This window comes from Nylanderia fulva, unplaced genomic scaffold (genome assembly GCF_048542155.1).
Source record: "Nylanderia fulva isolate GAGA-0341 unplaced genomic scaffold, ASM4854215v1 Scaffold339, whole genome shotgun sequence".
In the NCBI taxonomy this organism is placed as follows: Eukaryota; Metazoa; Arthropoda; class Insecta; order Hymenoptera; family Formicidae; genus Nylanderia; species Nylanderia fulva.
The window spans coordinates 79,126-105,471 of record NW_028190410.1 but is presented as its reverse complement, the minus strand read 5'-3'; the positions used below and the strand labels follow the sequence as shown (position 1 = coordinate 105,471).

At 42.8% G+C, this 26,346-nt stretch overlaps 3 protein-coding genes and 1 pseudogene across 3 annotated transcripts; 2 read left to right on the top strand and 2 right to left on the bottom strand.

Moving 5' to 3' along the window:
- Positions 1-290: 290 nt before the first annotated feature.
- LOC146722275 (uncharacterized) lies at positions 291-1,397 on the bottom strand (annotated as a pseudogene).
- Positions 1,398-10,042: 8,645 nt separating this feature from the next.
- On the bottom strand, positions 10,043-13,477 carry LOC114943836 (uncharacterized). Its single transcript, XM_085485065.1, has 3 exons — positions 11,716-13,477; positions 11,019-11,670; positions 10,043-10,865 (listed from the first exon to the last, which is right to left on the bottom strand). The coding sequence occupies exons 1-3, from the start codon at positions 13,475-13,477 to the stop codon at positions 10,043-10,045; spliced, it is 3,237 nt and encodes a 1,078-aa protein (XP_085341191.1).
- A 5,792-nt stretch (positions 13,478-19,269) lies between these two features.
- Positions 19,270-20,611, top strand: LOC146722274 (uncharacterized). The gene is made up of 2 exons (XM_085485063.1): positions 19,270-20,495; positions 20,584-20,611. The coding sequence occupies exons 1-2, from the start codon at positions 19,270-19,272 to the stop codon at positions 20,609-20,611; spliced, it is 1,254 nt and encodes a 417-aa protein (XP_085341189.1).
- Positions 20,612-21,391: 780 nt separating this feature from the next.
- Positions 21,392-22,770, top strand: LOC146722273 (uncharacterized). The gene is made up of 2 exons (XM_085485062.1): positions 21,392-22,186; positions 22,321-22,770. Exons 1-2 carry the CDS (start codon positions 21,392-21,394, stop codon positions 22,768-22,770), a joined length of 1,245 nt encoding a protein of 414 aa, XP_085341188.1.
- The last annotated feature ends 3,576 nt before the right edge of the window (positions 22,771-26,346 follow it).

Below are 26,346 nucleotides of genomic sequence, written 5' to 3'. Positions count from 1 at the left end.
TAAATTAAATATGACAAATTATAACACGCATAAATTTCTAATAAATTCTCGACTCGAATTAACGGACTATTAGTAAGTTTAAGAATAGTATGATCTATTTTTTTGTAAGAATTATAAATTATGTAACACTGTTATACTAAGGAAGACCGCGTGCGGTTGAAACGTTTATGGAAGGTTTTTTTGTAATTTTAATATATTATTTATGAAATAAATTTTAATTGATAGAACATCTTAAATATTGCTCGATAAGTTGGCCTTTTTTTTAATACTTAAGTATAATAAATATATACTTACCGATCGCATATATATCTTCTACATTTCTGTTTGCTCAGTTGCGAGCTCACGAGGTGAGACAGATTCTTTATGCACGCGAAATGTCCGACGCTGTTTTTGTCCTTTACGTACAGCAGATTGACGTGTCTGTCTTTCTTTTTTTCCGAAAGACGTAGCGGGACGATGTTCTCATTCTCGATAATGTACACGTTTACGGAGATGTCGTTTGCCAGTTCAAATTTTTTAATTAATTCACAGTCACTGGAAACTCAATGTTTTGGAGATTCAGCACTGTGGTGTAATGCGGATAGGAGGATACTCATTCCACATGTTTTTCAGCGGGGTACAGAGCGGCTACCACTGACCATGCGAAACACGCATTGTCCGCTGATAGCACATTAACCACCGCTCTTTTTGCCATAATTTTTCGCGGTAATTTGACATGACATCCCGCGCGCATAGGATTATACTTATTTACATTCACTGTCCAATCGATTATCCGCGACAATGCCCAGCCGCTATCGCGTTCCTGGAACTCTTCTAGCAAAGCTAGCGTGGGCTCAATAACGCGGCGCTCGTACCACTTGCGTACATTAGTTGTGCGAAAGAGTTCACAGTTTCTAGTGTTGATACTTTTATTGGCGCGCTTGTCACCGGACACAAATTCGCCGTTAAAAACAGTGTTCACTTTTACACTGGCGTGTCTCTGCAGCACATTCTCCACGTTCTCGACTACAATGTCTTTGGCATTTTCCAAAAATTGACGCAGGTTCGATATAGTCTGCGTTAATTACCGCACCGGTCAGTATACGGCCATCGAATGCCGTATCGATTTCGCGCCAAACAAGTCTTTGCGCGTTATTGCCGCCGCCACTGTATTCAGGCATAGATCCACCGACATACCGTCTCTGCAAGCAATTCTTTACACTTTCGAGTCGCGCTATTCTAGCCACCAGGGATTGTCTATGTCCAATCGAAAGACGCGGACGCTTGACACGGCTGCGTTCTTCCAGCTCTTCGATAAACTCTTCGCACTCTTTTAGCCATCCGAAATATTCACCCAAGGTGGCGACTTGGCGGGAACGCTCCAACAGATCGCGCTCAACATTCTCCGCGTTCTCCATTTTTGTAAAAAAAAAATTTACTTGTACTAGACAGATATAACTACTTTGATTACTGTTGGAAACGAAATAATCCCGATTCGAACTTGGCGCGAAGCGCCCGATCAGAAAGGAGAAAGCGCTCGCGATTTTCGAGGACCGAGAGCGCGCGTGTTATCCGGCAACGCGGAAGCGGCGATCGTACGTGCGAGTCAGTCTCGTGGCAATGGTCCTGGCGAACGTTTCGGAAAGAAAAGATAGTCTCAGCGGAAGTGTTGGTCAAACCGAGAAGAGAGCGCAGAAACGCTGTACACTGCTAGCTGAATACATATATTTGTTTGTTCACTGAAACAAGAGTTTTTCGTGATTTCCTCCACGCAACCTCGCCCTAAGATAAAAATCCTTCAATTACACACTAAACTTTTTTCTTACAGTTATTTTTCCTTGAGGAAAGCATGCGCTCTCGTGGTCACCGTACTTTGATTTGACCCGGCAGCATCAGGGTCCTCATTATATATCCCGTTCAACTCTTTGTTCGTCAACGTACGAACGATTGTTTAACTTCCCCGGTATGCGTATCTCCCTGGTAATAATTCATAGGAATTTTTTCTAGGAAAAATTTAGATAACGTAGTAATTGATATCTGATTATAAAGCTAATTTTCGGCTCTCGCCAAAGGAACGGTATAAAATTTCGCAGCTTTTATTTAATTCCCCGATTGATTTCTCCCTGTGGATAGTTCTCAGAAATAGATAACGTAGATTATAAAGCAGCCGCAGATTTTCGGCGCTTATTTTATTTATAAATTCCTGCAGCCGCTGGTTATCGGCGCTGGTATTTCTTCTTAAAATAAACAATGAAGAACCGCCGCTTATGGGTGGGGGGGTGGTACCACGAGAGCGAAATGCAATCCCCCGCAAAAACATGTCTCAACGCGTTTGCCGCAGATAATTCATATATGATTGTAATAGATATTGTTATATTAGATATTTGTTTATCTTATCTTGTTTATGTAATAAATATCTTACAAAGATGCCGCTTATCTTATCTTGTAATATTGGGTCTGTGCATAAGTTCGTAGCGAAATTCCGTGAGATGTCGTTTTTTCCACTCGCACATGTTTCAAACGTAAGATGTCGTACATTAAATGAAAGCTGCAATTTGTGCTGACATTTTACGAAAGTTCATTGAGTGTTTATTGATTTCCGTGACGTGTATAAAGTTTAATTATATTTTGAACATGGAAGGAAAAAACGTATATTTTCGGTGCATTTCGCTTTTTTATTTCCGGCAAAACTTTCCGGCAAAGAGAAAAGGCAAAAACGCGTCGCAAACTCACAAAAAGATATGCGCCGTGTACGGAGAGAATGCCGTAAGTGAAAGTGTGTGTCGGAAGTGGTTCCAAAAATTTCGTTGCGGAGATTTTGATCTCCAAGATGCTCCTCGCTCTGGTCGACCAGTCACTACTGATCTCGATCAAATCAAGGCTTTAATCGACTCCGACCGACATTTGACGACTACGGAGATCGGACGTAACCTAAACATTGATCATTCAACTGTTTCAATCCATTTACGGAAGCTTGGGATGGTAAAAAAGCTTGATGTTTGGGTGCCGCACGAACTGAGCGAAAAGAATTTAATCGACCGAATGTCAGCTTGCGATTTGCTGCTCAAACGCCATCAAAACAAACCATTTTTAAAGCGGATGATCACTGGCGATGAAAAATGGATCGTCTACAACAATGTCAGTCGAAAAAGATCATGGTCGAAGCCCGGGGAGGCTGCTCAGACGGTCGCAAAAGCTGGGTTACACCCAAAGAAGGTCATGCTCAGCATCTGGTGGGATTGAAAAGGCATAGTCTATTATGAGCTGCTGCCACCCAACCAAACGATTGATTCGACCAAGTATTGCTCACAACTGGACAAATTAAAGCGAGCAATCGATCAAGAGCGACCCGAATTGGTGAACAGAAAGGGCGTTGTGTTCCACCACGACAACGCGAGACCACACGTTTCTTTGCTGACCCGACAAAAGTTATTGCAGCTTGGGTGGGATGTTTTGGTGCACCCACCATATAGTCCGGACCTTGCACCTTCCGACTGTCACTTATTCCGATCACTACAGAACAGTTTAAATAATAAATCCTTGAGTTCCCTGGACGTTCTCAAAAATCACTTGGAAGACTTCTTTGCAGAAAAATCTCAAGACTTCTACAAACGAGGGATAATGAAGCTTGTGGATAGATGGCAGAAAGTCATCGAACAGAATGGGACATATATAGTTGATTAAGATCGCTTTTTAAGGTAAAAATTTTGCGTTTGAAATTTATTCGATTTTCGCTACGGACTTATGCACAGACCCAATAGATATCGCTGAAATAGATATATGTTTATCTTTTGTTTATAAACATATCAGGTAACATGATCCGATAATCGCCCCTTATTTGGTAACCTGAGCTGATAAGATAAGCTTATCTGCTGATAAGACCTCCCGCCCGCGTGACGTCATATCCCCTCGCCCCCGAAAACCCCCTCCGCCCCGCACCCCCTTCAAAGGACCTGAGTTAGAACCCGTGTTGTATTCTTACTCACATATCTATAATATACAGGTACATCAACGTTTAATAAACTCAAACATTGTGTCTCTAGGTCGTACATTACAATGTCCGCCAAAATTGGTGATAACAGGGAACCCATAGAACTACCAAAAATTTGCTCATAGAATTGTCCGTTAAAGCTAAAACTGGTCGAATCCAAGATCATTTCAATTGCGTATATAAACTGAGATAAATTAAATTTCGTGTTTTTCTCTATGTCGCTTCAGCGTTTCTTGATGCCGTCTATAACTAGTTCCTTGGGAATATTTGTAAATAAGGAATTAACATACAAAGAAATCATTACATCGTCATCATTAATAGGCATATCTTTAATGTTTTTTGCAAAAGACCACCCATCTTTAATATGGGAATTCGGTTTATATGGGAAACCTGGTCCGGAAGATATAACATATAAACTTTTACTTCAATCATCCGTTAAAATACAAAATCAACACTATTTACAATCTTATAGATCATGCCATTTTACTATCAGATGATAAATTTTATAATAAAAATATTAATATAGTACAGCAGACTTTAATGAACAATTGCTTTCCAACACATATTATTAAACGACATATAAGTAAAAGAATTAATTTTTTAAAAAATAATAATAGTAATAATGTTACAAATGAGACTTATGAAGTGCAAGAAAACAAGTCTCCTTATATTTCATTGCCGTATGTCAAAAATGTGAGTGAGAATATCGGTCGTTCATTGAAAAATGCTGGCTTTAGTGTAATCTATAAAACAGCCAAAAAATTGGACATATTAATAAAACGAGGCAAAGATAGATTACCTAACGACGGTAGAACTAATGTTGTGTATAAAATTGACTGTAAAAATTGTGATTCCTCATATATCGGTCAAACAAAAAGACATTTGCGTACTCGTATGAAAAAACATTCTAACAATATAAAATTACATGTAACAAATCATTCGGTCGTAAGCAAACATAGACAAGATTTGGAACATGAAATTGATTGGGTATCACCCGTTATATTACATAATGAACAACATGTTAGAAAGAGAGAAATCGCAGAGATGTTTTTTATCAAAAAAGTTAATAATACAGTTAACCTACATAAAGACACAGAGAATTTAAACAACATCTATGACAAAATTATAAAGGTCGTATAAAAATTTTATATACTCAGTTTTTTGACGATCCATCATAACGATAAGATGCGGTTACTTTCTTTCAAAAGTTCTTTCAAAAGTTATTTCAAATGTTTTTAAAGAATTCCGATAATCATATTGGTTAATAATCATGACAACAGTGTCAACTAACTGCGCTTTTATCAAGGAAGTATGTAAAAAATTATTAATTCTTGCGTTTAACATCAAAAATGTTTATTAATTTTAATTAATTGTACCATTCTAGTTTTTCACTTGAAAAGGACCAAAAACAGATGGTCAAAACGTTGTGGAAATAAAATAAAAATTTCTTGGCTAGTTTGGGCCAAATTAAATATATCGTTTCTATTAAAAAATATAGGTTTACAAAACGACCGACTTTGAATATACAAAGTAATATAAAACTTGTAAAATATATATGTATTATTTTTATAATAAAATTTCTAAAGTTGATTCTAATGTAAGATTTTGGAGATATAGTTTTTGACGCGGACTTAACATCTTTTTTTATCTTTTTTAAAATGAAATTTTTTGTACATATAAAAAACATTTATGAGTTCTTTATAAAAAATTCCGAAGAAAACCAAAAAAAGCTTGTTACATAAGATTCACTCTAAAACGATTTTTAATAATTATAAAGTGATAAAGTCAAATTGTATTTGCAATATGACAAGTAATTAACAAACTATCAATACGTTACCTTAAAGAAAATTGATAATCCTAACTCTTTGATTACTGTGGAATGTGAATGTCCAAAGCTCTTAGGTTATATTTCAGTCAATTAACAATCAAAGAGCTTTATCACAATAAGCGTAGACCTATAATATTTAATTACACGCTATGGTTAATAAGTCCACCAATATCAAAACACGATAAAATGTTTTATTTTGTTTATTAAATTTAATTAATTTATTATTAAGAAATAGAATTGTAATATGTTCAAGTATTCTACAAAGTAAATGATATTTTGCAAAAATAATAAAATTTTAATAACTTTAATTGTATATATTTGTTACACGTAACGTTTTCACCAACAGATTTAGAATATAATCATGTTAAATCATTATATTCCTTATTAATTTGATTGCATAGAAAATATTTAATTATCACGCACATGATTTTATATAATAAACAATTATCTCATCAATATGAATATGTGCAGATATAATATAATAAATATAAATATGTGAATATATTATTCTGTTTGCAATTTTTAATTATTAAATTATATTATTTCCAAATTATATGCATAATAGATATGCAACAAAACTATTATTATTAACAATATATATTTGCAATCCAGATATTATATGAAACTATTCACACACAAGAAAAATAATATTTTAAAAAGTTCATGCTGGTGTACGATTACATTTTTGTTTAATTGGCAAACAAATATTTAATAAAATTTATTAATTTAAAAAAAGGAAAAAGAAAAATGAATCTTTTTAATATAAAAAAAATATAAATATATAAATAAATACATAATAACAAAATATATACATTCTAAGCATTTAAATAATAATACAATTTTAAAACAAGACCATTTATATAAATATTTATATACAACGTATTCTAATTATGTTATTCAATATTTTTCAATATTTCTCTCTAATAATTTATTTATAATAAATAAACACAATTTGAATGTAATATGTAAAAACATTGTGAAATGGTTACCTAGTTGAATGCAGAAATGTTCTCCAGAAAAAAACTGTATGGTTACACTTCGTTGTATTACCAAACTTCCTGCAATATTTACATTTGATTAATAATTTTGGATTATAATATATATTGTATATATGTACAACACATTTTATTATAACATATTATACATTTATTATTTTAGAACAAATAAAAAATTCGAGAAATATATATTAACATTAAATATAATTAAATTAAATATAATAAAATGTATAATGAATTGAAAATGTTCTGAATAAAAATATGGTTTAAAAAACGTAAATTATTTATTATTTATATTGTAACTATTACGTACAATAACTTTGCTAGAACCAAGGAAAAGGTATATATTATTTAAATTCAGTCATTTTAATATCATCAATCAAACATCTTCGATTAAAATTTAAATTGTATTAATTGTTACACATTGTTAATTAATGGAAATAGAGAAATTATATCGATTTTCTTAAGTCAATCATTAATGGAAGAGATTCGCATTAAATTTGCTATATTTAATCGTCAATTAAATATTTTTTAATTGTTTCTGCTCAAATCAATTGTCAATTGAATTGTCTTCGATTGAATCTGTTTTTTTCAATCGTCAATTAAAGTACTTCTAATTAAAATTAACTCATATTAATCGTTAATTAAAAAACTTTTAATTAAATTAGCTTGTATTAATTTTTAATCGATCGTTCTCCGATTAATTTCGTTTATATCAATTGTCAATTAAATAATCTTTAATTGACTTCGATCATATTAATTGTTAATTAAACGATCTTCGATTAATCGAGCTTATATCAATCGTCATTGTAACGAAATCTAATTAATCTTTCTAAAATTAATCGTGAATTAAAAAAATTTTAATTACATTTGATTACATCTGTTGTAATTAAATGTCATAATTAATTTAAAAAGTAATTAATTAATGAGCATCTTTGCTGGGTATATTGATTAAATTTAATTAAATTAAAATATAACTAACCTCTACAATAGTCGGCGGCGACGTGGTCGGCTTCATTCATCGGTATCTGAAATGTATAAAGAATATTAGTTTTATAATAGTTTTTTATAATAAAAAATAATAGTATTTTATAATGAAAAATAAAATACTTACATCTTCTGCCATTTCGGTGTTTGAGTACATCTGGAATTATAATAAAATGAAATATATTTAACAGATTAAAAAGAAGAAACTATTATATATATATATATAAAATATGTGGAATTGTATGAGCGCACGTGATCGCGGCCGGGCGCAAGGATATGGAGTGTTGAAATTTACTTGGTTGGGCGTTAAAAGTTCCATGTGACTGTTAAATGCTCGTGATTTGATTGAGCCGGAAATTCTAAAGATCTCCTTAATTAATTACACACGTACGGATTTTAACACTTGTTCGAATCGCGTCCCCTTGCGCTCAACCGTATAATAGACAAAATAAGATCTGGATATTTCGAACACCTGATGTAACGAGTTGATGCGCGTAAACAAGTTTTTATGCGCGAACGACAAGAGTAACATTAAAGTACGTCCGAAATATATTTATTGCAAAACTATATGTAAAATCATAATTATAATCACGGAACCAATAAATAAGATGCGAATATCTCAAAAATTCACGAAAAGATCCCGAAAAGTTCATAAAAATGACAATGTTCCGTCGCTTAATGCTAGTCGTTCTCGCGAAATAAATTATTAATAATAAACGAACTTAATTGCTGACTACTAATTAACTGATTCTACATTTCATTAAAGACGATGATGATGTTAGAACGATAGTTTACAGAATCTTATATGTATATGACTTACCGAAGTTAGTTGCTGAGATGTTAGTCTTCTCACGACCACAAACTGATTAGACCGCAGGCTGCGCGACAGGGGTGCGTAATTGTGCGGCTTGTATTTAGAATGATATGCTCGATGCCACGCGTTTCACACGTGTTGTTCTTGGCCGCGTGTTCATATCATCGATGTTTTCGACAATTTTCGGTGCAACAAAATAATCGCTGCTTTAATCAGGTAATGATTTTATATTGTACGTATCAAAATATTTATTATAAATAAATTTGTGAATATGTTGATGAAGTTAATGTGTAAAGTTATAAGATAATTAATTCTTTATATATTTGGATTATAATTAAATATTAATTTTATAATAGTACAGACACACACACACACATACACACACACACTCACGCGCGCGCTTATGTCCGTGTGTTGATACGTATATCTATATTCTTTAATTAATATTTAAATTTATATTGTACATATGCAGAATATATATACAGAATATCACAGAATTAGTAGTAAACCTATTGTGCTTGCGCGAACGCTTGAAGGAGAGCGCTTAATTGAAGGCCGAAAGAAATCATTCACCTTTTAATAATTAACACAGAATTTACTTTCACAATTTAAACGATACAGTGATTTTACAAAATTCCAATAGATAAGTTGAGTTCGATTTCCAAGTGAGTGTGCGGTAATAATTGCGGTAATAATTGCGGTAATAATTGCGGTACTGAGACTTGAGAGACTAGCCGCCCAATTTTGGTGGGCGCTTCTTTTATCGGTGCGGTACTGAAGCCCCACTAATTTTTACTTCACCAATTAATTTCGGTTATTTAAAAATGTTCGAAGGTGACGCGAGGGCGCCTGTCTTTATTGGCGGCCCCGTAATTTACGCGAAACAAGCACGCACCTGACATGCGTGAAATGCTCGATAGCGAGATCGATTGGCTTTCGGAAGCCACGTGATCGAACGGCGCATGTCTATTACATTGATAATCAATGCGGTGATCGTTGCTTTCGGTTAAGCAATGTTGTTGTTATTGACAGCTTGTTAAAATAATCCTGATTTATCGCCTACTTGTTTATATCGGGCGAGCCTTTTTTCCGCGGTTTTTTCGCATATTCATCGGAAGAAAATATCGATTTTTAGACAGAAAAATACAGACTGAAATAATTATATTAATTTCTTCTCAATTTCGAACATCCCGCCCGCCTTGTCACCCGTTGACAATAAGTCGCTATGAATGTTCGATCGCGATTGATAGTGGGGTAGGCGCGCGCCGGCGCGGCGAGATACAAGTGATTATCGCGTGGAATGTCGCTCGATCAGCTGAAACGATGAACACGTGTTGACAGTGTGGTGCGATCAGCTGAGAATAGTGACACGCGGTTTCGATGTGAAATAATGCGTGTGAATGTGAACAGTGGTTACAGTGCGTATGTGATGTGTCGTGTATTTCTGTCTATGCGTTGCGTGTCGTTACGTCCGTTGTGAAGTCGGGAAGTAAGACGATTTTTACGAGCGGACGCACGAGCTCGGAGGTCGCGGTTCGAACGGTGACCACGCGTACGATCCCGTCGTCGCCGGGATGCAGTTTTGTGATCCGGGCGAGAGGCCATCGGTTTGGAGGCGAAATCTCGGAGCGCACAAGGCAGAGTGCTCCGATGTGAGGTGTGGTATCGACCTTCAACCATTTAGGTCGTGAGATGAGTCCATGGATGTACTCTCCCGACCATCTTTGCCAAAAGTGATCTCGCATCGCCTGGAGATGATGCCATCGTGATGCTGCGGATCCACTGGTGTCCTCCTGTACTGGCTCCGGGATGGCGAGAAGCGGCGCGCCGATCAGGAAGTGGCCCGGAGTCAGTGCTGTAATATCGTCTGGATCGTCAGAGAGTGCCTGTAATGGACGAGAATTTAAACAGGCCTCAATTTGTGTGAGGAGAGTGGTCAGTTCCTCAAAGGTGAGAGTGGTTTCACCTATCACCCTCCGTAAGTGATACTTAGCGGATTTGACGGCTGCCTCCCACAATCCGCCGAAGTGCGGAGCTGCTGGTGGATTAAAGTGCCACCGTATGCCATGTTTAGCAGCTACGCGTGCGATTCCACGACCCTCTGTGGATGCAGCGACGAAGAGTTCCCGTAAAGTGCGGTCAGCCCCGATGAAGGTCGTTCCACAGTCGCTATATATGTCCGTACAGAGACCTCGACGTGAGATAAAGCGACGTAAAGCGGCGATGAAGGACCTCTGAAGAGTAATCCGAGACAAGTTTCGAGGTGGATGGCTTTGGACCAAAAACAGATGAATACTGCGATATAGCCCTTATAGGCGCGGTGTCCTCGTCCCTTGCTCGTCCGGATGAGGATGGGTCCTGCATAGTCCACTCCAGTGCGCAGAAATGGCCGAGTCGGAGTGACCCGATCGCGGGGTAGATTACCCATCGGTGGCTGCAGCGTCGTTGCTCGCCATCTTGTGCAGGTGACGCAGCGAATGTAGTTGCTGTTTCACAACTGTGCGTCCTCGTGGAATCCAGAAGCGCAGTCGAAGCAGCCCCAGGGTAAGTTGCACTCCGCCATGCAGCGTCCGACGGTGACAGGATTCCACCAGCAGACGAGTCAGCCACGACGAGGTTGGAATGATCATCGGGTGCCTCTCATCTTGTGTCAGCAGGGCGTGCTTAAGCCGACCTCCCATTCTCAGAACACCATGGTCGTCGAGGAACGGAGTCAGCTTGACTAATGTGCTGCGTGGTGCGACGGAGCGTCCAGCTGCGACTGCGGTGATCTCGTCCGTGAAGTGCAGTGTCTGCACTTCTCGAAGCCAACGAAAGAGTGCCATGTCGAGTTCCTCAGGACTCAACGTTAGTCCAGCGGTGTGAGTCGGCTCAGAAGCGCGCAGCCAGCGACGGCACCATGCGGATATCCGTAGCAGGCGATGCAGAGATGAGAAGCGGAGCAGGATTTCTGGCTCGACGATGACCCGGTTGACAGTCATCAGGCTCGTGGCTTTCCTTTCTGGCACGTCGTCTCCTCGGATCTCCATCACGGAATTTGGCCAGGCCGATTCGTGCTGTGACAACCAGGTAGGTCCTGTTCACCATAAAGCGTGATTGATTAGTTCGCTTGGATTAATACCCCTTGATGCACAGTCCGCAGGGTTGTCGCGACCAGCTACGTGTCTCCATTGTGCATTAGGCAGCTGCGTCTGGATGTGAGCGACTCGATTGGCGACGAAAGTCTTCCAGCGTGAGGAGTGACCGCGAATCCATTGGAGGGTCACTGTTGAATCCGACCATAAGTACGTGTCTGATGTTGCCAGGTCGAGCGTTTGTTTGATATGTCGCGTCAAATTGGTGAGTAGCGTGGCGGCGCACAACTCCAGCCTCGGCAAGGTCACTTGTTTGACGGGTGCTACCTTGCTTTTGACCATCAATAACCTTACTGACGTTTCGTTCCTTTCAGTGATGCGGATGTATACTGCGGCTGCATATCCTCGTTCGGATGCATCGGCGAAGCCATGAAGCTGCAGCGAGGTCTTATCTGCTCCGGTCCCGAGCCAGCGTTTTATTCGCACCTGATCTAGAAGATGGAGTTCTTCTAGAAGACGTTGCCACTCTCGAGCGTCGGATGGCGGCAGCGGGGTGTCCCAGTCCAATCCTTGCAGCCACGTGGATTGAATGAGAATTTTTGCTCGAATCACGACTGGAGCGAGCCACCACAATGGATCGAAGAGCCGTGCGGTTTCGGATAAAACCGTTCTCTTCGTGTGGTTGATGGCAGCGTGCGGATGAAACACGAAGGAGAACTGGTCTTGTTGCGGGTGCCAGCGGAGTCCTAGCGTGGAGTGGCTCTCTCCTACCCAGGCTGGCGGCAATTGCTGCAAACGATGATCGCTTGGTACTCCAGTCAGGATCCTCTCGTCGTTGGCTGCCCACTTCTTCAACGGAAATCCGCCCGCCAAGCAGAGGTTGCGAATTTCCATCTGGAGTGCGATCGCATCGTTCAGCGTATTTGAGCCGGTGACCACATCGTCGACATAACAATCTCGACGCAGAGCTACGGCGCCACGAGGAAACTGCTCTTCTTCGTCCGTTGCGAGCTGACGGAGTGTCCGTATGGCGAGAAACGGAGCACACGCCAGACCGTAGGTGACCGTTCTCAGCTGGTACTCTCGCACTTCATCATCAGTTGAATGACGCCACAGGATCGTTTGGAATCTGCAGTCATCCGGATGCACGAGTATCTGCCGATACATTTTCTCTATATCAGCAACGAAGACATACTGGTGTTGACGCCATCGGAGTAGTACGTCAGGAAGAGCTGGCAGAAGATTTGCTCCAGTCATGAGGTGTGCGTTTAAAGAGTCTCCAGTTCGCGTTCGCTGCGACCCATTGAACACGACCCTCAGCTTCGTCGTGGCACTGGACTCCTTGAGTACTCCATGATGTGGTAAGTACGTTGACTGATTGCTAGTTGTGGAGCATGTCACCAGCGTCATATGTTTCAGGTCTTCGTATTCTGTCATGAAGCTGCGATACAGATTGCCGAATCGAGGATCCTGGACGCATCGTCTCTCCATCGTTGTGAGAAGCCGCTCGGCTGGTTTGCGGGTTTCGCGGAGTGCAGTGATTGGTGAGGAGAACGGCAGCTTCACCACGTATCGTCCTGAAGAGGTGCGAGTGTGCGTGTGCACGAAGAATTCCTCGCATTGCTGCTCTTCGGCGGAGAGTGTCGTGACTGCGTTGGGCTCCCGTTCCTGTTCCCAAAACTGCTGCACCAGCTCGAGTAGCTCGTGATCGGCAGTGCACTGGAATGTGCGACGGTGCTCTTCTGCGGATGCAACGTCGGAGCCTCCAGAGAGGATCCATTCTAGCGATGTCTTCTGCGCGATTGGCATCTGAGGTCCACCCTTGCGTAGACCCTCTTCAAGAATTAAGGAGCACACCTCCGCTCCCAGGAGTAGCTCGGCTGGATCGTTCTCGCGAAATTGAGGATCCGCCAGTTAGAGTCCTCGAATATGCGGCCAATCTTCTGGTGTGCTGGACGTGGAGCCTTGAAGAAGTGACAGGCGTGGCAGTATAAACGCTATCACGGAGAGCCGGGCGTTCGTGATGTCCGAAGTGAGGTGCAGCGTGATCTTGCCACGCGTTGATCCTGGTCGTGCGCCTCCGATCCCAAAGATGGCCATGTCAGTGCGTGATCGAGGCAGGTTCAGTCGTTGCACCAGTGCTTCAGAAACGATCGACACCTCTGATCCCTGATCGATCAGTGCTCGGACGTCGTGCGGTGCTCCATGGCGATCGGCTACGTTCACCCGAGCAGTGGCGAGGAGTACAGCCTTCTGCTCCTTGGCTTTGTGCAGTGCGGCGAGTGAAGTGGCTTCTGGTGTGTGTGCGGTGACCGTGCTGTATGCGTCGTGCAGTGAAGTGTGATGACGTGCCTTGCATGTGTAGCAGTTCTTCTTCGACTGACATTTTGTAAGATAATGATTTCCGAGGCAGTTGAAACACAGTCTGTGCGTCTCAACGAAGGCCTTTCGATCTGCCGCGGATTTCGTCTTAAATTCGCGACACGTCATCAGATGGTGCTTCTCATGGCACAGTGCGCATTGTGGAAGGTCAGTTCCGTGCTTCGCAACATGTGTCTTTGCTGTTCTTGAAAACTCTCCGAAGTTCTTCTTGAGAGTCTTCGGATGCACGGCGTTAAGTGTGAACATCCGTCGCGTCATGAACTCCAAAAGTGTTTCGTGCGGTGGTGCCTTGTTGGAGTCGGATATGGAATTTTCCCATTCTATTCGAGTGTGTGCGTCGAATTGCTCGACGATAAGATAGTTTAGGAGGTCTATTCCGTGAGATTCAATAGGACGACCTATACTCTCCTGTGCGTTGACGACTGTGACGGCAGCGTTGTGGATGCGATGCAGTTCGTCAGCGGTTCCGGTTCTTCATTCTCGGCACGGCGGTGAATGCGGCGAAGTTGCATCGGATGAAGTTCTCTCTCGTTTTCGTAGTGTTTGCACAGTATCGTCCATGCACGTTCGTAGTTGTCTCCTGTCACCGGTAATGAACTTATCAATTTTTCAGCCTGTCCGTTCAAACTCGACCGAAGATGATGCAGGCGTTCGATGTTAGAGATGGTGGCGTTATCACCGACGACAGACAGGAAGAGATCTCGGAAGGTTGGCCACTCGGAGTAAGCTCCCGAAAACTGCGGAATCCTGACTCGAGGTAATGCGGTTCGAGGAGCGGCTTCGTTTAGCTTGACGGTTTTCGAGGCTGACCGAATGCGTTCAGCGTAACCGTCCAGGATGCTCCTTTGCTGTACGTACGTATTTTCAGTCAAATCATGGAGTCCTGAAGTAACGTAATCACTTTCTCTGAACTTATCTTTCAAGGCAATACGCAGCTGATCGTGCTGGATGACGAACTTATCCCAGGCTTGATCAAGAAGTCTGATGCGGGTAGTGACGGCACTGGATGTGATGTTAGGAGCGCCCATCTTCTTCAGGTATTTCGACCGAGCGTGAGATTCGAACTTGGATCTCACGCTGACTATCTAACAATATAGCGGCATCCATGATGTGACACTTACTGTATTTCTTTTTCAGGCACTTCACTCTCGTCTTCAAGAATGTTCACACGCCTGCCGGCGCGACGACCTGATAAAAGATCCGGCTTGAAGGACCAAAAATATGTTTGCGCGAACGCGTGAAGGAGAGCGCGTAATTGAAGGCCGAAAGAAATTATTCACCTTTTAATAATTAACACAGAATTTACTTTCACAATTTAAACGATACAGTGATTTTACAAAGTTCCAATAGATAAGTCGAGTTCGATTTCCAAGTGAGTGTGCGGTAATAATTTCTGTAACAATTGCGGTAATAATTGCGGTAATAATTGCGGTAATAATTGCGGTAATAATTGCGGTACTGAGACTCGAGAGACTAGCCGCCCAATTTTGGTGGGCGCTTCTTTTATCGGTGCGGTACTGAAGCCCCACTAATTTTTCCTTCACCAATTAATTTCGGTTATTTAAAAATGTTCGAAGGTGACGCAAGGGCGCTTGTCTTTATTGGCGGCCCCGTAATTTACGCGACACAAGCACGCACCTGACATGCGCGAAATGCTCGATAGCGAGATCGATTGGCTTTCGGAAGCCACGTGATCGAACGGCGCATGTCTATTACATCGATAATCAATGCAGTGATCGTTGCTTTCGGTTAAGCAATGTTGTTGTTATTGACAGCTTGTTAAAATAATCCTGATTTATTGCCTACTTGTTTATATCGGGCGAGCCTTTTTTCCGCGGTTTTTTCGCATATTCATCGGAAGAAAATATCGATTTTTTAGACAGAAAAATACAGACTGAAATAATTATATTAATTTCTTCTCAATTTCGAACACCTATTAATGAAAGAGTCTTGAGATAATTGGGAGACGATTTTGCTTCTAACTATATTGATATATAAATTTATAAACTATATAGTTTTTTTCAAAAATTTTGATTTTTCTCAATATTTTATATACAAAATTTTTGAATCAAGATCGACGAAAAATTAATATTTTATGAGATACTTACGTTCATGCAAAATAATGTGTTAAAGATGTAAAATACCCTGTTAAATATTCTCTTTGTGATTATCTTATTCTTACAACTTATTGTTTTAATAATTATATTTCACTTTTACGCGATTTTTATTCTTTATATTATTCCCTTTATTTCTATATGTGTATATCGTCTATAATTCTTATAATTTCTTTTCTTTTAATTGCATCTTTTGCTATTTTTTATTTGCTTTCGAATTATTACCCTGTATACATATACAGGGTGAGTCATTTTAATCTATGGACCCGAATATCTTCCAAATTACGGTATCTACGAAAAAATGGTTTAGATAAAAGTTGACCAGGACAGAGAGGGTCATTCAATTGTACCATTGGTTTTGACCTTGAGGTCAATTTTGAAGGTTATTTCAAGGTCACGATGGTTTTTTTAAATGGGACACCCTATTTTTGACTGCGGATTTTGAAAGAGCGGAAAATTTTACATCAAACTTGTCTTATAAAAAAAAATTGTTTTTGCGACCTTGGAAAGGTCAAAAATAAAGATGAAATGCCTGAAAAACGATCTGGTGTATTTTTTCTGAAATGACGTGGTTTTCTGGGTAACACAAATGTGCATAATGCTTAAACAAAGTCAATGAATTGTAAAAGTGTAAATCACTTTGACTAGCTTGACCTTGAGGTCAATTTTCAAAGTTGTTTGAGGTTTATAACGCATTTTTTTATTAGTAAACCCTATTTTTGACCGCAGAATCCGTTTCTTGACAATGGACTCTTAAACAATGGCACATTTTACATGAGCATAAGGATTTTTTAGTTTTTTGACCTGACCTTTTGAAGGTCATATCAAGGTCAAAAGCACTTTCATTTTACTTTTAGCGTTACCCGGAAACAACGACGTGGACATAGTAAGTTCTGTTTCCTTTAGGGTGCTTGATCCCCTTGCCTCTCACGTCGGGGTGCTTGATTATCGTGAGTCCCCTTGCCTCTCACGTCGGGGTGTTTGATTATCGTGAGTCCCCTTGCCTCTCACGTCGGGGTGCTTGATTATCGTGAGTCCCCTTGCCTCTCACGTCGGGGTGCTTGATTATTGTATTTCCCCTTGCCTCTCACGTCGGGGTGCTTGATTATTGTATTTCCCCTTGCCTCTCACGTCGGGGTGCTTGATTATCGTGAGTCCCCTTGCCTCTCACGTCGGGGTGCTTGATTATTGTATGTCCCCTTGCCTCTCACGTCGGGGTGCCTGATTATCTTGAGTCCCCTTGCCTCTTACGTCGGGGTGCTTGATTATCGTGAGTCCCCTTGCCTCTCACGTCGGGGTGCTTGATTATTGTATGTCCCCTTGCCCCTCACGTCGGTGTGCTTAATTATTGTATGTCCCCTTGCCTCTCACGTCGGGGTGCTTGATTATCGTGAGTCCCCTTGCCTCTCACGTCGGGGTGCTTGATTATTGTATGTCCCCTTGCCTCTCACGTCGGGGTGCCTGATTATCGTGAGTCCCCTTGCCTCTCACGTCGGGGTGCTTGATTATCGTGAGTCCCCTTGCCTCTCACGTCGGGGTGCTTGATTATTGTAAGTCCCCTTACCTCTCACGTCGGGGTGCCTGATTGTCGTGAGTCCCCTTGCCTCTCACTGACACTGTAATTCAAATGAACTACCCACGGAGTAATTGTTCAAAATTACCTCCGTTGACTTCGAGACATAACTGCAATCTGTTTTGAAAACTATCCACAGTTCTAAGCAGGGTAGCTCTAGGAATGGCTGCACAAGCTCTACGAATGCGGTCCATAAAATCATGTCTTGTGGTTGGTCGTTCAGCAAAAACAACATTTTTCAAGTATCCCCATAAAAGAAATCGGGCGACGTCAGATCTGGTGAGCAAGGAGCCCATTCAACTGGACCCCTTCGTCCAATCCGTCTGTCATTGTAACTGGCATTTAAAACCTGTTCTCAACTTCTCCACATTCTCACTTCATCTCGACTTTATTGTCCACGAGGTATGAACCACCTCAGCGCGCTGCACACCGAGGAGTTTCACAAAGGACCTGGAGAGGCTAATGCTCGATTCGCCAAAACGCACGTCACCAGACCTCACGAGGCACAGATTTCGCCTTAGGTGCACGTGTCGGAAAACAAGACTGATGTACCTGCAAGGATTTCAAGCAGGCAAGGCCAAAGCACCGACGCTTTCGAAAACCGGAAAAACATTCGGCGGAGACCAACCGACTTTGCTTCATTCCAAAAAAACTGCCTCAACTTGCCTGGGCAATCCCTTCTTGCCCACCATTCTTGTCACGCGTGTCAGTGAAGAAGAATGCCTCATTTGCCAACGCCGACAACCACAGACACCATGCTGGCTGCAATCTGCATAGCACCGGGGGGGCCTCTCCCACGGTCATCACCCGTGAACCACCGTCCCTTGAGTTTCCACTTATCACTTGCCACCGAGACCGACAGAAGCCCTAATGCCAACCTCCACGGCATTGTGAGATTCACCAATTGACAAAAAGGCCGTGATCAATAGGCCGTCCTTTCTGCATCAACTTTCCCCCGCGTCAAGGTCGCGGACCCGCTAAAGCTAACGGATCACCACCGACCACGAGGTTCGAGTCTTGATCGACCAGTGTCTCCGAGAGTGTCCATCATCTCTGAAAGCGCTGGCTCACGTCCTTCGTCTTCCTCGAGATCTTCGACGAAAATCTGTCCAATCTTTCTTTGGCAGCGGAGGGACTCTCTCTGGATCTAGCTCGCGTGGCATTTGGCCAGGTCCCACTGGGAACATCCCAGAATCCCCATACCATCCGTCCGAAATCCAGACTGACCCAAACGCCGACTTCGCGTGTCGCCTTTTTTTGTGTTGCTCGCATCTTCTCACTACAACACACGCAACCGCTCAACAAGAAACGCGAGAATGAGCTGTGCAGCGGCTTCAGCTGGCCGGCTCACACATCCCCCAAGGACCTTTGTTTCCGTTGGGGGGGCCCTCCGCGTTACCCTGATGACGACCCTATCGTAGCTACTGTCTTGGTGCAGAGGTCCCTACTCTTTAAGAATTCTTGAGGAGGCCTTCGCGAAGGGCGATAACACACAACGCATAGCTATCGCCCAGCCGGAGAACCAGCTTGGGATGGATCCTGTCCGATGCGACGACTCAGCATTCACCGGACGGACCTCGCCATCGCCATCAATCGTCTCATCGCCCAGCGAGCCGCACGTTTCATCCGTGCAAAAACAGAACAAGAACCATCCTACAATCAACTGTACTTCGCTGACCTGGTGCGAACGATTCTGGGAGCAGGAACGCGAGCCAGCAGCTGGGATCGTGCTCACCGCCGACGAAGCCAGATGCGAGGACCTCTATGTGCGCACAGTCACACGCACATCCAGTGGAAGATACGTGGTAAGGCTGCCATTTGCCTCACCGCCGACATCACTCAGCGAGACTCGTCGACCTGCAAAGCGCCTCCTGGAAGCGATGGAGCGGAAGGGAGCCCGTGATGCTCGGTTTGGTGATCTCTATCGAGACTTCATGGATGAATACAAAAACCTGCAACACATGGAGAAGGTTAGTACGTTTACGACAGGTTCTGGTCCCAGGTGCTACTTACCGCATCAGCATCACGGGGTCCTCAAGGAGTCGAGCACGACCACGAAGCTCAGGGTTGTGTTCAACGGCTCCCAACGCACACGGTCCGGAGAGTCGCTGAACTCGCACCTCCTCACTGGAGCTAACCTCTTGCCAGCACTCGCTGACGTCTTACTCCGTTGGCGTAGGCATCGGTACGTTTTCTTCACGGACATCGAGAAAATGTACCGACAAATTCTTGTTCATCCGGAGGATTGTCGCCTGCAAACCATCCTGTGGCGCCACAACAGCTCAGACAACATCCGCGAGTACGAGTTGAAGACCGTGACCTACGGACTGGCGTGCGCACCCTTCCTCGCCATCAGGACGCTTCACCAACTTGCTGCAGACGAAGAGGCACGATATCCACGCGGAGTCAGGGCGCTGCGACAAGACTGTTACGTCGACGACGTGGTCACCGGTGCTGACAGCAGCCTGGCGGATGCCATCAAACTCCAACAGGAACTACAGAGTCTCTGCATGGCGGGCGGATTTCCTTTGCGAAAGTGGGCTGCCAACAACCAGCAGGTGCTCACCGGAATTCCGCCGGAACATCGGCTTCAACGCGGACCGCGCTCGTGGGAAGGAGAGAGCCACGCCACCCTGGGTCTTCGATGGCATCCTCAAGGGGATTGGTTCTCCTTCACCATACGTCCGCGTTCAACCACCGACCTCACGAAGAGACGAGTCTTGGCCGAGACAGCTCGACTATTCGATCCGATGGGCTGGCTAGCGCCTGTCGTCATCCGAGCCAAAATTCTGATCCAGTCTACGTGGCTTCAACGGCTAGATTGGGACTCTCCGCTGCCTGATCAGGACGCACACCGCTGGAGACAACTGCTGAATCAACTTCCGTTGCTGGATCACATCCGTGTGGATCGTTGGCTCAGCACCGGAGATGACCAGTCGCAACTGCAGCTCCATGGGTTTGCTGCCGATGCATCGGAGCGAGGATACGCCGCCGTCGTATACATCCGCAACGCTGCAACAGAGAAGACATCAATTAATCTGCTGATGGCAAAATCGAAGGTCGCACCAGTCAAGCAGGTGTCGTTATCTCGATTGGAGCTTTGTGCCGCCGCATTACTCACCACGCTCATGTTGCATGTACGCACTACCCTCGGCTTGGCTGCTACGCCGGTGCACCTGTGGTCCGACTCCAAGGTCACTCTTCACTGGATTCGCGGACACTGCACCCGCTGGAAGACCTTTGTTGCCAACCGAGTGTCGCAGATCCAGACCCTGCTTCCAGACGCTCATTGGAGACACGTCGCCGGACGAGAAAACCCTGCAGATTGTGCATCGCGTGGTGTTACACCTGAGGACTTACGCAATCATAAACTGTGGTGGACAGGACCTACCTGGCTGTCAGGAGACGAGGCTGCCTGGCCTGGTGCAGACATCGCATCGACGACCCAGAGGATGACCTCCCTGAGCAACGAGTCACCAGCCTGGTAGTCAAGGCGCCAGTCACTACCGAACCGGACCTTCTTCTGCGGTTCCCGACGCTGCAACGGCTGCTGCGAGTCACTGCGTGGTGTCGTCGATGGCTCAACCCGGTGAGACGTGACGCCAGACCTGGCCGTCCATTGCAGCCTGACGAGCTGGACTCCGCGCTGTTTCGATGGCTGCGAGTGGTGCAGGCGCTCCACTTTCCGACGGACGTGGCCGCGGCCTCTGCTGGACGCACTACTCCACCGCGAAGCCACCTGGTGAAGTTGAGTCCGTTCCTCGACGATCAAGGCGTACTGCGCGTCGGAGGACGTCTCAAAAACTCTCAACTTCCGCTCGACGAGAAACATCCGATGATCATCCCGGCGGTATCCTGGCTGACTCGGCTGGTGATCGATTCCTGCCATCGACGGGGACACTGCACGGGGGTGTGCAGCTGACACTCGGCCTGCTCCGCCTGCGCTTCTGGGTACCTCGAGGAAGAACCGCCGTCAAGCAGCAGCTACATCGATGCGTTACCTGCACTCGATGGCGTGCTGCCACGCCACAGCCTCAGATGGGTAACCTTCCTCGGGACCGAGTAACGCCAACCCGACCGTTCCTCACCACCGGCGTGGATTACGCAGGACCCATCCTCCTTCGGACCAGCAAGGGACGTGGACACCGCGCGCACAAAGGGTACATCGCAGTCTTTGTCTGTTTCTGGTCGAAGGCCACTCACTTGGAGGTCGTCTCCGACTACACCTCCGAGGTTTTCATCGCCGCTCTGCACCGCTTCGTCTCCCGCAGGGGCCTCTGTGCTGAGATCTACAGCGACTGCGGCACGACATTCATCGGGGCAGATCGTACGCTGCGAGGTCTCTTTGATGCAGCGACAGCCGAAGGTCATCGTATCGTATCGTCCTTGCCGCCACCGCTCAAGGAATCCGCTGGCACTTCAACCCGCCAGCGGCCCCGCACTTTGGTGGTCTTTGGGAGGCTGCAGTGAAGTCGACCAAGTTCCACCTCCGTCGGGTGATCGGCGAGACCACCCTCACGTTCGAGGAGCTGAGCACACTCCTCGCCCAGATCGAAGCTTGTCTTAATTCTCGTCCATTGCAGGCACTCTCAGATGACCCAGAGGACGTCTCGGCGTTGACCCCCGGTCACTTCCTCGTCGGGGCGCCGCTACTTGCTGTGCCGGAATTGTCATTGACAGGGCAGACGGTATCCACCTTGTCACGCTGGCGTCATTTGCAGCAGATGAGGGATCACTTCTGGCAGCGATGGTCGTCCGAATATTTACACGGACTAGCCTCGCGCACCAAATGGCTCAAGGACGAAGCTGCACCCCACATCGGTGATCTCTGTCTCGTGCGCTCCGAGCTCACCCCACCGAGCCGATGCCGATGGCCACTGGCTCGCATATCGCGACTGCACCCCGGGGACGATGGGATTGTACGCGTGGTGTCAATCCAAACGGCCACGTCCGAGCTTGTGCGCCCACTCGTCAAGCTTGTTTTCCTCCCGGGCGTGAACGACGCACCTACACCGCACGCTGACACTTCGTAACGTCACACAATCATCACATCATGCATCATAGCATCTGTCGCACGTCACTCATCTCATCCACCACCGCACAAAAAGAAAAAAATTATTTCGTTATCACCGCTCACTGCATTACACACTCGCCGTTCACATCAACCACGCGTTGTCACCAGATCAGCTGATTATTTCACACCACGCGTTTACCACGTGCTCTCATCGGCTCAGCTGATCGATTCACACCACGCGATCACCACGTGTATTTCGCCGCGCCGGCGCGCCCGCCCCACCATCGATCGCTATCGGAATGTGATCCGCGCCGGAACCACCACCAATCTTTGTCACGTTGCGACAAGGCGGGGCGGGCGGGAATGTTTGAGATGTTAAGTAAAACTTTTGTAAATTCTAGAATTTTCCATCCGCGTCAATAACAAAAGTCACGGTCGTTTTGTATGTTTGTCACGGTAAAAAACTTGTCATAAATTAAACCTGTCATCTAAAAAACATTCTTTACACACAAACAATTAGCAGTTTCGCAACCGTTTTACCGCATACTTTTCGCGGTACAAGCATGCGCAAAATTGCCACGCGGCCTCGATCACCAATTAGAAATAGCGAGCGGCCGCGCGCGCATGGCAAAACGTGAGTTCGTTGCGCATCTTAGAAAAGCGGCCAATAATGAGCTGTGCCCTCGAATCACCTCGAGCACAATTCAAATTGCTCGCAATAATTGGCGCTTTCCGAAAAAGTGGGTTTTCTTCGGAAACCCATAAGAGAGAGCTCGCGCCCGAAATCGGGGCCTTATCGCTTTCCGCAGTGACCGCATAACGCAAAACCGCATATTATTTTGATCCGCTAAAATCTTGTTGACGACCGCCGCTTATTCCGCACTTTGTTCTCGATTATACTTTCACTGAAATATTTAAATGTTATAAGTCTTGTTCAAGTAATTTGTAATTAAGTGTGTATTGAAATTAAACTTTTTTTAATACAAAAGAAAGGGTGACTTATCCTATTGTGTCGCGCGATCCTCTCTCACGCAGCGCGTTCGCGAACAATAAGAATCTCGTTACCGTTGTCAACATACTTTTAGAGAACTGTTATCCGCTTGTGTGTGACTTGATCTTTAATACTATTAACCAACGTCTAGTAATTTTATTTAAAAAATTAAAAAATACCACAATTAATAATAATAATAGTAAAAAAACGTCTTTTTTAAAAGACATTTTTTCACTATACCGTTTTTACCCGGTTTGACGGAACAATTTAGAAATATTATTAGAAACATAAATTTTAAATTATTTTTTTTTAATTTTAATAAATTAAATAAATATATACGAGTACATAAAGATACTATTTCTAAAATGAATAATACCAACATAGTTAAATGTTTCACATTATATCATGTCACATTTTAAGATCAGAAATTAAGTTTCTATATAAAAAGTTGTGTTTTAGCACTTGATAAGGGCCGAAACCCATGGCCGAAACGTCGTAAATATTAAATAAAGATTATTAAATAGCCAGAGTTGGTTGATTAAATTACTACCATTTTTAATTATCATCTGGTGACTTCAGAGATTTTTACATCTTGAATAATACCAACGTTATTTACAAAATTAATTGTTCAAACTGCGACGCTTCTTACGTGGGCCAGACTAATAGAAGACTGACCACAAGAATTTCTGAACATAAGAAACACATAGTTAGAAATATTAATACTAAATCAGTAATAACGGACCACCGCGTTAATTTTAATCATGAATTTGATTGGAAGAACATTAATATTTTAGATAAAGAAATATATTACGGAAAAAGATCAGTATCAGAAATGATATACATAAAAAGACAAAATAATAGTCTCAATCTACAGACTAATACTGAAAATCTATCTGATATTTATATCGAAGCTATAGAGAGACTACCTAAATTCTAAGATTAAATAACAAATACAAAATGATTATAATTGTTTGTAATTTTTCGTTTCCAACTGAGCTTCAGCTTCCTCTGAGCCGTTCTACTGACATGAGGATTACACTAGCGTCACTTTTGTTACTGTTACAATTAAAATATTGTCACATCATAAATATATGTAAGTTTTTATTAGCATTTTTTTATACCATGTGTTAGATTATTGTTTTATAACGCACTTGATTTTGGATATTATAATTAGTGAGGTGTAATGAGAACATTATTTTGATTTATAGGATGCGATTAATATTTTATATTTTAACACCTGCCAACCTCGTTTTAGTCAGAAAACTAGAGAAGATCGCTTCTCACAGTAACGTAAATGTGATGGCTCAGTGAGAGTCATATTAATGTTAATCTTACGACGTTTTATTTCGTTTACTGATGTAACCGCGTTTAAATATGTTTATTAGACGTTTATACGTCAAAAATATTTAGACTTTGGTGATTTTAATTTTGCTTTTTGTACTGCGCTGAAGAAGATCCGAAAAATTGGATCAAAACGTTCGCTTACTCATTTGTTTTAACTTTCGAGTTTATTTTTATAATTTTAGATTAATTTAAACTTTATTGTTTATATCAGTACATATTGATTAAATGTAATAAACTAGTTTTTATAACCGTGATATTATTTCTGCTCTTATTAGCTTTTTATATGTGTAATATCTTATAATTTACTAAAAATATTCTCAGAATATACTATAAGATATTTTCAGTATGTACTGAGAAGCAAACTAGTGAGACATAGGAACTTTCTCAGTATATACTTGATATCGTAGTACATATTTCGAATATTTTTAGAATATACTCAATATACTTTAACGATATTCTCAGAACATTTTCCTAATCTACATGTGCTGTGTGGGGAGGAAGGAGTGAACGGTAAAAAAAGAAAAGAAAGAAGTGGTAGCTTAGAAAGTATAGAGAATTTATTGAAAAGAAAAAGGGAGCTGGAGGAAAAGAGCACAGAAAGGAGGGCGTGAAGGCTTTTAAAAAAATATTAAAATAGTGAGATCACCAGAGAAAGGAAGGGATGAGGAAAGGGAGATAAAGAGACTAATTCAAGATATGTGGCAGGAAGTGAAAGAGATGATGGGGAAATTGAATGAAAAAATAAAAAAGCAGGAGGAGAGGATAAGAGGAGAGATGGAGGAGCTAAGAAGAGACTACAGAGAGCAAATGGAAAAATGGAGAGAAGAGAAAGAATTAAAAGAGAATATAGAAGGAATGAAGAGGAGAGTGGAAGGGCTGGAGAAAAAGATGGCGAATTGGAGGGAGGGTAAGAAAGAGGAGGAGGGACCCATAGAAAAAGAAATGGAAAAAAGAGTAGGGGATATGGAAAGGAGGTTAGAGATAATGGAAAAAGAGAAAAGGAGGAAGAACAGTCATAAAAGGATTGGAAGTTAAGAGAAAAGAAGAGAGGGGGCAGAGAAATTGCTGGAGGAGATAGAGGCGAAGGTAAGAATAATGAAAATAAGGAAAATAGGAAAGGACAGAAAGAAAGAAAGGGAGATAGTGATGATAGAATTGGAGAAAGAGGAACAAAAATGGAAGGTGATGGAGAAGAAAAAGAAGCTAAGAGGTAGAAAAAAGAGGATCAATGCGGATCTAACGTGGAAATCATAAAACACA